General features: G+C 40.3%; 1 protein-coding gene across 1 annotated transcript in view; it reads left to right on the forward strand.

The window, feature by feature from the left end:
* Positions 1-17,133, forward strand: part of LOC124168080 (cytochrome P450 4C1-like) — a 105,550-nt gene extending 88,417 nt beyond the window's left edge. Inside the window, exons 8-11 of the mRNA XM_046546190.1 lie at positions 8,908-8,976; positions 10,532-10,706; positions 12,173-12,352; positions 15,543-17,133. Coding sequence (XP_046402146.1) covers positions 8,908-8,976; positions 10,532-10,706; positions 12,173-12,352; positions 15,543-15,724 — 606 coding nt within the window. The 3' untranslated portion in view covers positions 15,725-17,133. The remainder of the gene's footprint in view (positions 1-8,907; positions 8,977-10,531; positions 10,707-12,172; positions 12,353-15,542) is intronic.
* Positions 17,134-17,962: the final 829 nt, after the last annotated feature.

Raw genomic sequence — 17,962 nt, forward strand, 5'->3', positions numbered from 1 at the left:
GGAGGGGGAGGACAGAGGAAGGAAAAAGGAATGGAGGCATCGCCGCGATGAGAGCCCGACGACACCTCCAGGGGAAGGATAGGACAGGAAGGGAGGGGACGAGGAATCCCGCACCGTCACAAAGGCGGGCGGGCCCTACTAACAGCGAAACCAAGCTTACGCAATTAATATTCTAACGACCTTGGAGGATCATTCTATGAGGAAGAATGATCCAACGATCAAATCGTTAGATTGTAGATTGTAGATCTTGAGCACGAAACGTATGAAGCGGGGTCTGAAGGAAAGTCACAGTAAAAAAAAAAGAGTTTCAACCAAAAAATACTGATGCCGGCCAAGCTATGGTACATGGAGAGAACCGTGAGAGTCACAAAGTGACCTCATACAAAGCTAATTCCGCAATCCGGCGTTTTTAGGAGTCGATATCCCTGAGTGTTCGGCTATCATTCATTACAACGTCTGGCACCTTCGGCGGGTGGGGGGGGTCGTACTTCAAGCCTCTGTGCCTTCACCCACGCGCCTGCTTCCCGATCTGGTCCCGAAGTCCTTGGTCACCGACAGGTCGAGAACTCGTTCGATCGGAGACATCGAAAAAATTTTAATCGACCTTCTATGGCCCCTGTCAGTTCACTCATATTGGGGCAACTCGGTTATATATTTTTTTAGCCTTGCAGAGAGTCGGGGGCAACTAGCATTGTGCAGCCACCAAGGCAATGATTATATTGATATTTAATTCGCTCCGATTTTCATCTACATCTACATACTACCCCGCAAGCCGCCTAAAAAGGCGTGTGGCCGGGGATGTTGGGACACCCGCCGTTTACATATAAAAAGCAAATGCTCAAACAAAATTACGACTAGCATTTATTAAAGTACTTTATGTTCCGGGGGGAAAACGAATTCCCATATCTATCCGTTCGGCAAAATATATCTCTTGATTTATCGCTTCTGTCGGACGTGCAAATGTAGTGGGGATCTAATTTAATGTTCTCCGCCTCGCTCTGAAAGATGCCTATTCTCAATTTCTCAAGCAATCTAAGCCAAGCGCGCAGCCTCCGAGTATGTAGCGGCTCACAGCCTGATTTTCATAACATCTGCAGTTATTCTGCTTAGTACGGTGTGTGCGGGTTTTCAGCGAAGCCTACAGAATCCCCAAAACAAATCCACAAAGAGCGAGGAGGCCCAAAGAAAGAAACTGACCCGCTTTTTCGTGAAATGCACATGCCCATGGCTTATTCTGAGGTGAACTCTGCCCCTACTTATCGAAACCGACCTCCGAGTTATTTTTATTAGTGAATGAAAGAGAGTAGAAAATTAAATGTTAACATATCAGAATTCATAGACTGCACGTTTCAAAACTTTAGGTTCAGATTTTACAGGAAGTAAATTCAATCGCCTGTAACTTTTATTTCACTTATGTGTTATAACTCCTCCATATTAAACCTGAGACAACTCGCCATATTTGTAATGCTTTTATTGTAATCCAGCCAGAACTTTTTCTCAAATTGAAAACTATTATTAATTAAGTATTATTGACTGTAGCATTCAATTTGCTAATATGCAAAGATTCCGCCATGCTAAACATCTAACAGCTCGCTATATTTGCAATGCAATCATGGCAATCCAGACAGAATTTTTTTTCTAATTGATAATTTAAATATTTGTTGAATATTTTCTGTAACATTCAATTTACTATTTTGTTATAATTCCACCAGATCAAGCCCGAAATAACTCGCTAATATCACCGGAAATTCATGAGTAATTTTCTATTAGTGAACTGAATTACAATTTATTGGCGAAAATTCTTCGGCAAACTTCAAGAACTTTCGCTTTCCTCTAATTTCAGCCCAATAAAAAAATATATCTGCGAAATATATATAATATACTTGCGCAATTTGATGAGCTAAGTTATCTCACGCTAAGGTAAATACGATAAATACGGAGGTGGTTAAGTGAGAAGATCTGCACGTTAATCAGATCATTTAATTACAGCTTTTAATGCAAACCCCTTACAATCTCAGTCCACGACTTAGTTGCATAAAGCCTGAATCGCACGATCATTTTTTCGTCATTTCCGAGTGATCACTCCAGCGATCACTCGCGAATGATCGTCACCGACAATTGTTTTTCGCGATCACTCCAATGATGAGGATTCCCTTCGCTTTTTTCATCACTCGTCCGGTCGCTTTTTCTGTCGCTGAAACTGTCTCTGAAACACCATATCAGCCAATCGGAACGTATGCCCGTATGGAGCGATAGTAGCGCGTTTGACAATCGTGGGAACGACATAAGTAAACATAAATACACTATATATTTTCGTGATGCGGGTCCTACGACAACGAGCTGTGATGTCGGAAATGATGCGAAAAGCGACGGCTGGAGGGACCATGTGATTCAGAAAAGTGATCACTCGAGCGATCACTTTTCCGGTCGCGATATATATGAGTATATAAGAGACGATGGCACCATTTACGGTCGCCAAATATATGAGCCACATATCTCAGCTCTAATTTATGTACATGCAACATCAAGAGGTGGATTTCTTGAATTATATCTAAAAATCGTCAACTCCGTCACAGGCACCGTGAACCTGCGACCTCGGGAGGCCAAAAGAGGCGACAAGGTCGCGGCCCACTGAATTCGAGGAAGGTCGAAGACTGCGGAAGAACCCCGAAATCGAAAGAGATATCGAGGCTACAGAAGCAACTAACGGAAAATTCCACTTCGAATTTTATGAGGGAGCACTCCTTGAGTGACGAGGCCTAAAATATCACTTTTCTTGCGCTTCGGGATACCTTTGAGAGAAAATATTTATTCAATGCTTTGGGTACATACCCCTAAAAGCAACTAATACATTGCGGTACCACATGAAATTTTGAGTAGTTATTAAATAAAAAATGAAAACGTAAATCAAAATTTACATATAAATATAGATTGGACACATTCTCAAAAATAGCTGATACATTAAAGTAAAAAAAATTGATGGTTTGATTACAGTTGTAACAGACGACTACGACATTTCTACTTGATGGTTCCACAGTCAAGTTCTAAGCATCAAAAGTATTTTTACAAGACAATGTGGATTTATATTAATTAAAAACAGAGCTAAAATGAATTTGAAGGACAATAAATAGCACAAGGTTGATGAAGCGTAGTCCCATCCTCAAAAGTGTTAGTGCGGCAAGCGTTCATCGTTTGATTCATTCATAATTCATGGGACAGTTTCCGCAATTTCCATCACCAAACCTCCAACTATGGCTTCAGAAAATTATGCAACTATCACTCTGGAAAGATGATGTATGGTGGCATTATTTTCTGATGCTGATCGTTCAGCACGTGGCCAGAAATTTACTTTGATGACGGCTTAGATTAGAAGGGAGGTCTGGGTTTGGAGCCCCCCAATGAGCGAAAACGAGTGTGCATCACATATAACTTGAATGTATTGTATCCATTGGTATGTATCCCAAACTAATTCCAGTGTTAGTGGTCAATATATCGAATGGAGCATTGTTAAAATGCGAGGGCGGCTTTTTTTCAAGCTCCGATGGGCCATGAACGGAAGACGAAATGATCGGTTAAAAATTATTTCATAGGTAAATCTTGGATACACTTGTGGTGTCCTTGCGACGTAATCGCCTCGGTGATCGAGGAATTATTCGTGGCTGTGGACAAGTTTTACTATACCTTCTTCATATAATGTTGCCGCCTATGACTTTCAATGAATGTTGCCTTTGTCCTGAAGCGCATCGTCCGTTTGAAAACGCTTCCCTCCAAGCACCATCTTCATTTCAGCGAAAAGATGGAAGTCCCCCGGCACTAGGTCGGCATTGCACGGCGGGTGATAGAAAATGTCACATTGAAATTGTTCAAGGTTGGGCTGCATCAGCTCTGAGATGACGGGCGTTGCCATGGATCAGAACACTTCCAGAAGTCAGGATGTCTCTTCTTTTCTTTTGAATGGAAATGGACGTAAGGTTTCACACTCTACCCACAGTGCATTAAATAATGTCTCTTTTATCAGCATTAAGGTCAAGATATGTCAATGCTGAAGCCATTCGACGAATTTTCTGGCTGTCGCTCCGCAGAGCGCACTTGGCGGGAGAGTCAATTGAGACAGTGTAGTTAATGAGATTGCTATTAACCTTAAACTAACAACTTACCGTCAGAAATGAGTTGAGCGTGTGGTGCGGAGGACGTGCAGTTGCCCTATCCCCGCAGTGCCCGCCTGTTGCTCGCATGGTATTTTTGCTGAGCAATCGAAGGTTGAAAAAAACTGCCCCCGGTACTCTCACCCTGTTCTTCTACCGACCATCCTCTTTCCATGGTGGATGTCCACAGTATTCCACAGCTCCGTCTGCTCTGCGCCGCAAACAATTCCCGGACTAACTCCAAAGCACTGCGACTTCACACACCACGATTCAATGATAGACTGAGTGCGGGAGTTGTATGCACTTGCACGTAAGGAAACGGGGGGAGGACCTAGGAGGGGTGGGAGAGGGTGGTCTATGATTGCAACGAGCTGGGAGTAAAAGAGAAAGGTTGCGAATGAATGGGTCTCATGCCTCGTGCAACGGGGTCGGGCAGCGCGCTCTTCACCTGCTACCATCGCGAATTCTTATTGAACACCATGGGACGAAATTCGCTGCGAGAAAATCATTTAAATTGACCGGGATTCGCATCCGGTTCTCCCGATTAGGGTGGCTCCTTGATTTTCGGGGATAAAATTATTTATTGCTTCATATCCTTCACCTTTTTCACACAATTTTCAAGTATTCATGGCTTTATCTTCGATTTTTCACAAAATTTAAGTGGTGAACGGATCTTACCACCACATTAAAATTCTACAATCGATAATGAGGCGGCGAAGCCACAGAATAAAGACAAGCAAGAGAGCTCAAGATGGCTGCGCAGCAACCAGAAGCAGAGGCAAACAATGAAGCGTCCGACTTCGGTGTTTTTATGTCAAGAAGAAAACGTTAGCAAATGGAATACTTATTGGTAGACTTTGGATACTTTTGTTCAGCATTCTTTCGGGCTGCATCCGCGTCCGTTGTCGAAGAACCACAACAGTTTCGCCAGCTCTCCTGCCAGCGTCCTCAGGTGAAGGATGAAGTGAAGGTGAAGGATGAAGTGAATACGAGGACGTTCCCTGATTGGTCGAAAGAAATCCACCGAATTGGCGCCAAAAAATTGCCTATATAAGAGAGGACTAAAAGCTTCACTTCATCCTTCACCTGAGGACGCTGGCAGGAGAGCTGGCGAAACTGTTGTGGTTCTTCGACAACGGACGCGGATGCAGCCCGAAAGAATGCTGAACTCAAGTAATCACCGCGGAAACCTACGTGCGAACATTTGGATACTTTTTCTTTCTTCGCGAGTATTATTTATAAGTGGGCGCTCAAAATGTGAAATCAAACGCGAACACTCGGCTACACAGGAGTAAAATCGTCCATTTACTACTATCCTACCTAAAATATATATATGGAGCGACCAACAAGCGGAGATGGGATATGAGTACACTTTTCTCGGGATACCAAGTGGGTTAGAAACTCCATTTCTGCCAACGTTTCGAAGTCCGACTGGGTGGTCATCCTCAAGGCTGCTGAATGTTGTTTCGAGGAAAGTGACACATCTTGGCCGGTATGGTATTTGGAAGAGGCGACGGACAGCTGAGGTCATTTGCGCCATGAGGGTAGGGTATGGAAGGAAGGGTGGAGAGAAACCCGGCGTCGGCATTAGCCTGCTCTTAACGAAAGGCGCCAAGGGGACCACGGCTTAACGTCCTATCCGACGGACGGAGTGTTACGCTTGAAATGTCCTCCACACAACACTCAAGCAGGGATCGGGCAGTCTCATCTTGGCCGGATGAATAATGAAGAATGAAGAGATAAATTTTGGGGATAGAGCCTACTTTTACACAGTATTTTTATGCTAAAATGTTCATGCTCTAGAGGAATGGCGAGAGAGAGTGTAACGGAGACTCCTCGTCCCTGTGCCCCGAAAAGCCCGAGCTTAAATCATACGATCATTTTTTCCGTCCCTCTGAGGGATAGCTCCAGTAATAGCTTTTCAGGGACAAATGTAATGATCGCTCAACCTATCTTTTTCTGAATCACACGCTCATTCCCACCGTCCAATAGGGTGGTTTCCTATTATTTTTTATTGCCTAAATCGAAAGATTATTACTCCTGGAGTGCGCATTTCACGCTTTTAGATTTTTGAATGACGATATCTATTTTTCGCGATTAAACGAAAAGTGAAAATTTTCAAGCGCGCGAAAACGCGACAGCTAAGTAGGAATGATGGGAAAAGTCCGTGTGACGTATTTCTGATTCCAGCTGTCGGCGTGTGAGGTGACCTTGGGGCGAGGCTTGAGCGCTGATACGACGCCGGCTGCTAGCCGCACGGGCGCCAATCTGGCCTCTTTCAAATTCGGTTAAAATTGACCGTTGCCATTCGTCTAAACTGGGATTTCTAAAACCAAATAATTTGTATATTATGAATACACTAATGGTGGGTAAGGAATCACAATCAATGCATTTCATTTTCTTTGATGAAGGAAACTACCCTATTCACATCGCTTGTTCCGACTCTTTCCGTATTTACAGCTGTCATTCGATTAAAAACCAAGCGGGGCGTTACAATCGCTGCCATGGGCCTTACGTTATGATTGGCTAAAGTTCGGTGCCAGCGATAGTTTCAGGAAATATAGGGATGTGCCGCGAATGGAAAAAGGGATGGGATTTCAATCCCTCGAGCCATCGCTGTGAATGATCGCGTGAGAGTCATTTTTTTCCGTCATCATTGGAGCAAATGCTGTAACTATCCCTCGAAAGCAGTGGTGTAGCCAGGAATTTCGTTCTGGGGGGGGTCCAAAACCAGGAGGGAAAATTTTTGAAAAACAAGATACTAAGTAGATGGTTTTTAACTAATTTTTACACTTTTAATAACCGAAAAAAACTTAATTTGTGAAAGAAATATTTTGAAAATTCATGCTTTTTCAATATTTTGTTTTCTTTTATGAGGGAAAATTTTTATGCTAAAATTTATGATCTGATTCCCTGATTTTTTTTTTTGAGCGTTTTTATATTTTGAGGGGGTTTCGGACCCCCTGGACCACTCCCCTGGCTACGCCACTGCTCGAAAGGAAAAAAAAATGATCGTGTGATTCAGGCTTTAGCAATTGAACTGCCCACTATATAAAATGCCTGCTTTGAAACCGACCGCGCTATGTCCGTTAAGAGAATTAAAAAATAGAAGAAATAGAAAAAAAATAATTCTATCGAAAAAATATCTCAAAAATTATTTTACGGTTATTTCAATGAATTCATGCAGAGCATTATGTTTTTAAATTCAAAACTACTTGCTTTTTATGAGTTAGTTACGTACTTGCGTGCTTGTAGTCCTATTACAGCTTTAACGCCCATTTATCAAACAAGCTCCACTGCAAAAATACTTCTTCCTGCCTATTTTATTATCATTTATACGATCAATACTAAACTCATCGGAAGATTAGATAAAACCTGCGCAGCACGGAACGCGGCCAATATCATTACTCACTGACACACCTATGATGACACTCTGTACCACATATATTTGTACCAACACACAAACATAATTGGAACGATCATTTTTGTAACCCTTCCTGCGTAGCCTAAAGACGTTCATGAGAAGATTAGGTAATATTGGATTGTAAGGGTCTTTCCATTTTTATTTTTTGGGTAAAGTTTACATTTTATTACCTTTTTAGGTGTTTCTCTATATTTATGTGTAAGTTTTCTATAGTACCGTCATGTATTGACTACGGTAAGATCAATCCATGTTTACCTCCTCACCGAATGATTGACTTGTGACGATAGTTTTAATAATAACAATGGTTCAAATCGGCATCTATTGGATGGAGCGAGCACTGAGTGATGAAGGTATGTTATAAACCTTTTAGAGGGGATAAAGTAACGTAACCAGGTGAGGGGAGGAAAAGAATTGAATTTTTAGATAGGATGAAAGGTAGTAAGCCTTCATTGTGAATTGACAAGGGTGCCCAATCGGGGAGGGGAGGCCAGGCCGGGGTAATTCATACATCGCTCTCTTCAAGCCAACTTTACCAATAGAATGCTTAATGATAATAATAGTAGTAGACATAATCAAGTCTTAAAAATCATTCTCGAAAAACTGGCCAACCAGCACAAATTAGTAAATATATAGACTCCATATTATGAATACCACCCCGAAACTGTGCTTAAAAACAGTTCATATATTTTATACCGCGATTTGCCGATCCAAACAAAGAAAATCATTGTCAATTATGGACCAGATATTACGCTGATTAACATGAAAAATAGAACCTGTAACATAGTTGGTATTGCAGTACCACTCTGACATGAAATCGAAAAGACAATAACCGGGAAAATGAAGTACCAGTAAAGTCAATAGAAATGAAAGGAATGTGGAATATAGAACAGGTTTTTATAGCGCCTGTTGTCATCTCTGCTACCGGTATCACCCCAAAACAAATACAAAACGGTTTTACAATTCCCAAATTTAATCCAAATACGTACATCAAACTGAAAATGGCTGTAATAATTTCAACTTCCCACATCACGAGAAAATTTCTCAACTCAGAACACTAAAGAGTTACTTTAGTGAGAACAAGAAAACAACTTTTTACTAAAAATCTCAGTGAAAACTTCAGAAATTTTAATGAAAAAGATTATAATAACTATATGAAAACATAGAGTTACCGGAGAAAATTACAGGAGGACAAATATTCATTCGTATACAACGTCATTCTCACATGGGTAAACAGCATTATGAAAATAAAGTCCTCAAGTATCTGTTGTTCGATGTCAGAGCTTGGTTTAAGTCTCACGCTTGCGAATATGCTTATGTAATTTTGCTTTTATTTTCCAGGGCCACGACACCATTTCAGCGTGTGTGAGCTGGGCTCTCTACCTTTTCGGTCATAGCCCAGAAATTCAGGTATGTTAAACAACTCCATGGAATAGCTGTCTAAGCCTTCAAACTTGGGCAATCCGCTCCACGCATGTGTAAAGTACTACGTTAAAACATGCATGTGCACGGGGTAATAATTTCAGATAATTTCATTTTTCAAGGGCTTCGCATCCAAATAGTAACCAAATGCCTCTAAGTAAACGATGTAACTCAAGTCTCTGAAATTAAGGATACAGCAAAACGTCCATGTGTGATTATAAAATCTTGAAATACATATTGATATTAAATTCCATTTGATATTTCAATTTATTTCATGTTCTAGACATAAGAATCAAAAGTTGTGACTCCTAAATAACTTCCTAAAAAGCATCTACTTGCGACTAAGATCAAAATATCCCAATATATTTTTGTTAATATGTTAAACACACAACATTATTGAAGGAAAGAAAAACATTTTATGTTCGCGATTTGTGAATACAAAAAATCTAATTAAAACACATTTATCACATGTCATAATCGCATTTTACAATAAAGATTTCAAGGCAAACATTTCCTGCGTCAATTAATGTGACGACTCAAGCGGTATCAATAGATTTCCTTGTGAAGTATTCATCATCATCAAGATTGGTTGAACGCAACTCTCCATTTATTTCTCCTATCAGCTTATCTTTATAACTTTCATAAGCCTTCTGTTTTACATCCCTAAGAACCGGCTCCAAATATCTCATCCGTGGTCTAGCTGTGCCCTTTTTCCCTTCCATCTATCCTTCTACGATAATTTTCATTAAACTATCGTGCCTCATATTGTGGCCGAATAATTTTCCTATATTCTTCCTAAGGATTTCAAAAGCCTTTTATTCTCTCCTGCTCTTGTTAGAATTTCCTCCATGCTCACACGACCTATCCATTACCCATCCGATGATATCTTCACCATTCATCTATAACACCTTATTTCGGTGTCAGAGGATATATTGCACTTAATACTTATTGAAATACATTATTCACTCTGATAGTAGTACTTTCTTTTCGTTCACGAATCAATATTTTTTCATTGTGAAAAATAAAATAATACAATTTTGTTAGGTTCACTTGTATATTTAAAGAGGTACACCCCGGGTTTCATGATACAGTTACATCTTCAGGTTTTTACACCTGAAGGTGTAACTATGGTATGAATCCCGGATCTTGCCTGTTTAAATATACAATTTAACCTAACAAATTTTCATTCTTTTATCTTCCAAAATAGAAAGTTTTCACACACTTAACGTGAAGTTATGAGATACTATATTTTCCGCGGCAAGAGCTCACAGATATTTTTAAGTTCAATCTATTTTACTTTATTGGATTAATATTGCTTATAAAATAGTGTGAGGATTAATAAAATATCCCTCAGAAGGCCGTAAAAATCACCATTTATCTTAATATTTTTCCGGCGGAAGGCCTCCGCACCTCCCGCTTACCCTGGCGGGTATGCAATGCCTCCAAGCCCCCCAGTATTAGTTGCGCCTGAAACCCCCGCTAGCCTTAATTCCCTGCTGCGCCCCTGACCACAATTATATTTTGTTTGCTTCTTTCCATACAGGACAGAGCGGTTCATGAGATCGAGACGGTCCTTGGAGACAAATTGGACACGAACGAAATCACCCCCGGCGACCTGGGACTGCTCACCTACTTGGGTTACTGCATCAAGGAGACCATGAGGCTGTTCCCGCCCGTGCCTCTCATGGGAAGGGACCTCAAGACGCCCCTAAAGATCAGTGAGTGTGACATTGGGAGGCAGGGGAGGTCTGCGGTGATTGAGGGCTCTCGGCTGGGGCTCATTATGGGACCCTCCTAACTAGGGGTCGTCCCGCGGAAATTTTTAGGAAATTGCATGCCCGAAAATGGATTGTGACGCTATTCTGGCACTTAAAAACTGAATAAGAGTTCATAAATATAGCAATTTCGTATGTAAAAATACTGTGAAAAGTCAGAACTTCACAGTTTATAAAATTTAGTAACGTATTATGGTTCTGATATCTATTTAGTGAATTAGTTCTTTGAAACTGCAATGAAATAAAAAAAAACTCTAAAATAACCTTTTCGATTAACCCCTTTAGAAAAGCACCACGTTCTCTTTTATCTCCTGATATCTTTATTTTATTGATATTTTATATAATATTTTCACGCTGACAATGAGTTTGTAATCGGTAGAATACTATAACAAGTAAATAAATGTTGCAAATAAAGCAACTAAAGAAAACGTTGAATTATATAACTGAAAAACTAACTTTGGCTCAAGTAAATTGCGTAATTTTTATTACTACTTTCATATGCTAAGCTTCAAGATAAACGTGAGTTTGGTGAGGGGCCCCCTAAGCTCGTGTCCCTCGGCGATCGCCGACCATTCGACCAGGCCGTAATAGTAATTATCGATCATTCCTCGACATTGCGGGCAGTATTCAGGCAAGTAGCCTGAAATATGCTCAGGAGGGTGGTTGGGTGGTGTGCGGGTTCTAATAATTTGCTGTCAATTCTCACGCAATTGGAAACCGCACATTTCAATGAATAAGCTGTACAGGATGTTTCAGGAGGAATCTGAAATATTTCAGGAGGTGGCAGAGGAGACAATTTTAAGCATCTTTTGTACATAAACATGAGGGTACAACTCCTTAGTTACTAAACTATGGCAACGCAAACATTATTTGGATGCACTTTCCACCATGTCTAGCTCTTAGTCGTTCCTCCTCCTCTCCATCCACTTTACCTACTCCATTCTTCTCCAGACCCACATGTCGAACGCCTCTAATCTTCTTTCATCCTCCTTCCTAAGTGTCCATGTTTCCGCACCATGCAGCGCTAGATTCCAGATCAGACTCCCCACTATCCTTTTCTTTATACTCTTACATAACGATCCTCACATCAGCTCCTTCCTGTTCATGAACGCCTCTTTTAATAACGTAATTGTCTTCCTGGTGTGCACACTAAAGTATCCGTTTTCCTCTAATGTACTTCCCAAATATACGCAATAATGCTTGCATAAAAATTCGGTTTTCCGAATGCCTGTCACGGACAGTCTCTTTTTTGTGGTGGTGACTCGATGATGTACACTTGAAAGAGTAAATTTTGATATTTTCATAACAATTACATGTACTTCCTTGTTTCTTACTCCAAATTCCTCAAATCTTTCATATTTTTTCGGCTGAAATTATGGCATCGTTCTCACCTGGCCCAATGAATGCAGATGACCACACCCTGAGGCCCGGTACGGCCGTCGTGGTGGCGACCTACATTCTCCACCGGGACCCTAAAGTGTTCCCGGAGCCCGAGAAGTTCGACCCGGACAGATTCATCGGCCCAGAGGCGGAAAGCAGGAGCCCATTCGCCTACACGCCCTTCAGCGCTGGATCAAGGAACTGCATTGGTGAGAGGAGTTCATTGCATGATTTAAAATTCATTCCGATTCGTCGTAGCTACTCGTGGTCCATTAAGGTTCTTTTGTCTCACCAAAGATTAAACGTTAATCAGAGTCAGTTAAAATTTAATTTCTATTCATTCTAATTTCATTCTATGCCTCATCTAATACCTGGGAAATGATATTTTCACCGATAAATGCAAAAGACTTATTTTCATCCCCAAATTTTTAGCATTGAAACACCACAGGCCAATAGCGCAGCGAGGGGGGTTTTGGGGGATTACCACCACCCAGAACTGAGAGAAATTTTAAAATTTAATCCATTTTACTTTATTCAATTAAATATTTCTTATATAATAGTGTAAGTATTGATAAAATATCCCTCAGAAAGCCGTAAGACTCACCATTTTGAACCATTTCTCATAAAAATTTTCTCGGGAAAGGCACCCGCACCTCCCGTATTCCATACCTCTCAGAATTAGTTGCTCCTAAAAACCCTCCCTAGCCTTAGTTCTGAACTGCGCGTCTGCCACAGGCAAATGTAAATTTTGAGTTTCGGCCCACATTATGAAGTAAAAAGGTGAACATTATAAAATCTGGTTTGAATAAAACAAGAAATACAATTTTTATTATGTTTGTCAAATTTCATCAAATTTACTCAACTTTAAGTTCCTAAAATTAGATAATAATAATAATAATTTTATTTGTCCAAAAGATCATATATTACAGTGAGCCACAGAATATAGATATAGGACACGTCATGGAAGTTAAGTGAATCATAAAAATGTAACATACTGAACAGTAGATGTAACATTAAACAATTGAACACAATATATCAATAAGAGACATTCACATACATTTATACATATTTTTAGGGATCAATATAGAACTCTTGGATGCTGTAGTAAGATTTGTTTACAAGATATTTTTTTAGGTCAGCTTTAAATCTGTTCATTGAGGAGATGCTCCTAAGTTTGGGGGGGAGTGAATTATATATTTTTGAGCCTATAGCTATGGGGCTTGTGTAGGAAAGTTTCCGTCTGTGGAGGGTTATGTGGATGGATGTATGTGATCTAGTTTGGTGATTATGTATATCCTGATTTAGCTTTAGTCTATGAAGGTTGAGTTTAACTAGTACACATAGTTTAAATATATAGAGACAAGGAAGCGTGAGAATTCCCAGCTTAACAAACAGTGGTCTACATGATTCTCTTCTAGGTATATATGTCATACGATTGATTGGACTGCCTGTATTTCGATACCACAAAACTGTATACCCCATGAATTTCGTGGGTGAAGGGTTTGAACCCTTTTGCACCCCACCCCCTAGATCGCTACCGCCTTGATATAATTTTAAGACATTATGCGTTGAAAAGAAAGTCGTCCTCTCACTTTAAGTTAATCACATTTAGCTTGATTCTATATTAAGGGTCATTACTTTAGACTATTGCATCTTCCTGGAGATGGGATTAAATGTGATACACATGGCCTAAGGATTCAACCACTACACGCGCGACAACTTCGCAATTAAGTTAACAGTTCCTCTTTAATGATTTTCCATACTCGGAGGAAATACTTGCAATAGTGCTTGTTGGCTTCTGCGCATAGCGCCAAGGCTGCGGTGACGAAATCTGAGATCATATGATGGGTCTGGTAAGCTGACAGCAACGATAGCGCTTGTATAATATTTTTCGTTTCGACGGAAATTTTTCCGTTAAATACAGGGAACGCAAAGAAAGAGAAACATCAGTTTCCCAGCAAAGTCTATTAAATAGAATTTTCTTTGCTGTTTCCATTTCCCTTCAATGCACGGAACTTGGGGCTTCAATTCTGGCTGCTTTTGATTACTGGGCAACCAACCACGCGGCCTTGTATGATTTCCTCTGTAGTTCCATCACAATCCATTAGATTTCATGCATGCCAAAATTATTTTATTTGCATGGCATTATCAATTACTGATAATAGGCATTTATGGCTGTAAATTACGTCCAAACAGCACCGAACTCTTCACAATGGAATGCTGATATCCCCTCCCCCGCTTAAGCCAACAAATTGCGTATCTGGCCATCGTGAGAAAGACCACCACAGTCGCTCTCCATTTAGATACTTGGGAAATCGCGCAACGTTGAATTTTTACCGCTCATACGTTTCGGGAGAGGTTGCAACTTGGAAGATAAATTACTAGGATCCAAGACAGCAGTTTTTTCACCTCAAAATAAATTATTCTTTCAATGGAATTTCGGGGATTTTCCCATTTAACATACATGGGAGTCAGGTAAGTTGAACATCTCCCTGGGAATAGCTGACTAACATAAACCTTAAAACTTGGTCATTCCGCTCCGCATGTAGGTACTACATTACAAGATGCAAAAGTACGCGTGGGAATAATGTAACGAAATTTCATTTTTCAAGTACTTCACATACAAATAGAAACCAAATGTCACTAAGTAAACGAGGTAACTCACGTAATGCCCACTTTTGGTTCGCAAATCAAATTACAAAAATTACAAACACAATTGTCCTTGGTAATTACTCACGAAGAAAACTCGGAAGCAACGACACGTACCGCATTACTTCACAAATAAAATTATAAAAATTTGCAAACCAATTGATAAGTATTCAGGACGAAAAATAAGGAGCGACGACGCGAACGACCAAACACCACTATTTTCATTTCATGACTCCCTTTTTGTTTATTCTCGCGTTTTCAACAAGAATTGCTGTCCATTATTATTCGACTCCCATTGTTATTCTCCCGTCGTCACGGAGAATTGTTTGAGAAATTGTTATTAAGGATTTAGCCAGAAGTCCATGTATGATTATAAAACCTTGCAATATATATTGGCATTAAATTCCATTTCATATTGAAATTTCTTTCTTCAGCATAACAGTCAAAAGTCGTGAACTCCTTAATAATTTCCTAACAGACATCAACTTGCAACTGTAAGCAAAATATGTCAATATATTTTTGCGAAACACACAGCATCCTTGAACGAAATAAAAACATTTAATGTTTGTATATTGTTAATCCAAAAATCTAATTCAAAACACATATATCTGTTAAGAAACGAGGTTTCAGACGGGCTCCAGCCTGGCTACAACTGCTCCCGTGCACGTTGCATAGCGACCAGCATTCCATTGTTTTAAGTTCGCTACCCAACAAAGATGTTCATCCATGTACCTTCCTTCCTCTTTCCAGGTCAAAAGTTCGCGATGATGGAGGTCAAACTCTGGTTGGCCAAGGTCCTCCGCGTTTTCGAGTTCCGCAGTCTGGACAAGAGGAGGGAGTTGAGGTTGCAGGGAGAGATCGTGTTGAACAACATCAACGGAGTTCGACTGTCCGTCCGAAGACGTAACCATAACAACAACATCACGTCTTGAAGGAATGGTGTTACGACACGGAGGACGCAAAGACAATACACACCTGGAACAACCTGGCTGACGCCTATCATAAACAACGATGGCACCTATTTTTTACCATTAGCTTTACGAGGATTGTTACCGAGAGCGATACCACGGTCAATGCAGTCGCAGCATCCTTACATGCAAAACCAAATGATATTCATAAGAGGACAAGGTTGGGACTAGTGCGGGTAAAAGGAGTCGATGTGATGGTTTATATGTTATAAATGACTCTGACAGCCAGGAAGATGTGGGATCCGTGCAAAGGTGTCTCTGAACATTTTACGTCGTATTCCAGTATCCTCTGGTTTCCTCAAGGGTACTGATTGGTGCAATGTAACTTTATATGATACTAGTTTAACCGAATTTGAAGGACTTGAGCTTTTTTATATTGCATTTCAGTGTATTTCTTAGTGAGTGTACACATATCAGATGCCTATCCAAGGTCCTGCTTTAATCCTGATATTTTCGACGAAAAAAAATGTTTAGAGAAGGAGGCAAGGTTAGTGGTTTTCGCCCCACGAAACTACCACTAACCGGGGGTAAATAGTAAAACTGATGAGGTAACTTGTGGGTCCCCTACCAGTTCAGAGATGTGCACGAGAAGAGACAAAGTAGAGAAGTAGTGGTAGTTTTTTGTATAGATATGAAGTAAGAGTGGCCAAACACCTGTACCCGTGGTGTTAGAGCGGCTATATTATTACGGCACTCCATTTTTAGGCGAACTTTCGTTAAAGTATGCACTTATATTGGTGTTAGTCTCTTATATAGATTCTATTACCTAGGATTGCACGAAAGAGGAAATTAAATGGAATACCACACAATCAGTTCTAATTTTACACTTCGCATGGTGAAATGTTATTCCTCTCTGAATTTAATGTGATGACAGCTAAAACTATTCCCTATAAGATAAAAAATTAAAAATCATTCTGCTTCAAAACCTTCAACTTCAACGCATTTCGGAGGGAAGTGATAGGTAACCGTAGATATATTAAGGCCAATTTAAGGCACATATTCCGGGACTCAAATTTTTTCTTTTCTTTGAGCAAAAGATGAGGAGCGACTGAATCTCAAAAAATGTTACCATTCGTGTATCAGCCGAAATTTTCCTCTTCGGCTGTCGACGGATACTTAAAACGAGTGAGATGGCATAATAATTTGCCCTTATCATGAAGCTACTAACCTATTTAAGTTTCACGCTTGTACAAACGTGGTGGGAAACGTTTCGATGTATAGTGCACCAAAGAGATGTTCTTGCAAGGGTTTCGGTACATCTCCCTGAAAACGACATTCTCACTCTTCACTGTAAATATATCCACATCCATTTGTTATTTTTTAGTGATATTATATTATACGTACTTTTAATGCAATAAATGTTGGAAAAAATATGCTGGCATTATTATTTAATTTTCCTCCAATGAACTTACCGCATTTCCTCATGTCACACGCGCTCCGATTTTTCCTCTTTAGCGGCGGTAAAAACGGGTTCGCACGCGTAATACATGAGGATACGAGGGCAAGGGCGTACCCAGGATCATAACTAGGGGGAGGCAAGCCAAGTTGTGACATTTTACCATGGAAAAGGTGAATGAAACTAACGTTTAAGAAAATTATAGCAGCACTTTATTAGTTTAATGAGATTATTGCCTTGAAAAATAGTTTTATTTTTGTTACATATGCTATACTAATACATATCATTTCTCGTGGGTTTAAAGAATTTTTTTAAATACTTTCGTTTCAATTCAGTGCTGATTTTTCTTAAAGACTCATGCGATTATTGTTTATGGGGGGTAGCTGCCACCCCTGCCCCTCGCTGGGTACCTACGCCCATGTATGAAGGTATCCAGTGTTTTCATTTTAATGGTATCCATAGGAAGCATATATGTATAACAGAGATGCGATAAACAAACTTCGGCCAAGCAATCGCTTTGTTTCTCGCCCACCGTAGCCATACGGCTACTTCCAACCATTCTGAGTATATGAGGCTCTTGAAGAAATCTTGCTCTCCTTTTTGCTGTCGAATCGTCACAGAAGATGTTGCTGAAGCTTGTAATAACTTAATCCACTTATTAGTTTGTTTTTGAAGCCGGACGAAATAAGCCCACTGTCAGCGAGAGACGGGCGCTAAACGTGAATTCAATATGGACGCCTACCATAGGCGGATCTAGGGGGGGGAACAGGGGCACGTGCCCCCCCCCCCAGTCCCTTAAAAATATG

Source organism: Ischnura elegans, chromosome 11 (assembly GCF_921293095.1).
Source record: "Ischnura elegans chromosome 11, ioIscEleg1.1, whole genome shotgun sequence".
NCBI lineage: Eukaryota > Metazoa > Arthropoda > Insecta > Odonata > Coenagrionidae > Ischnura > Ischnura elegans.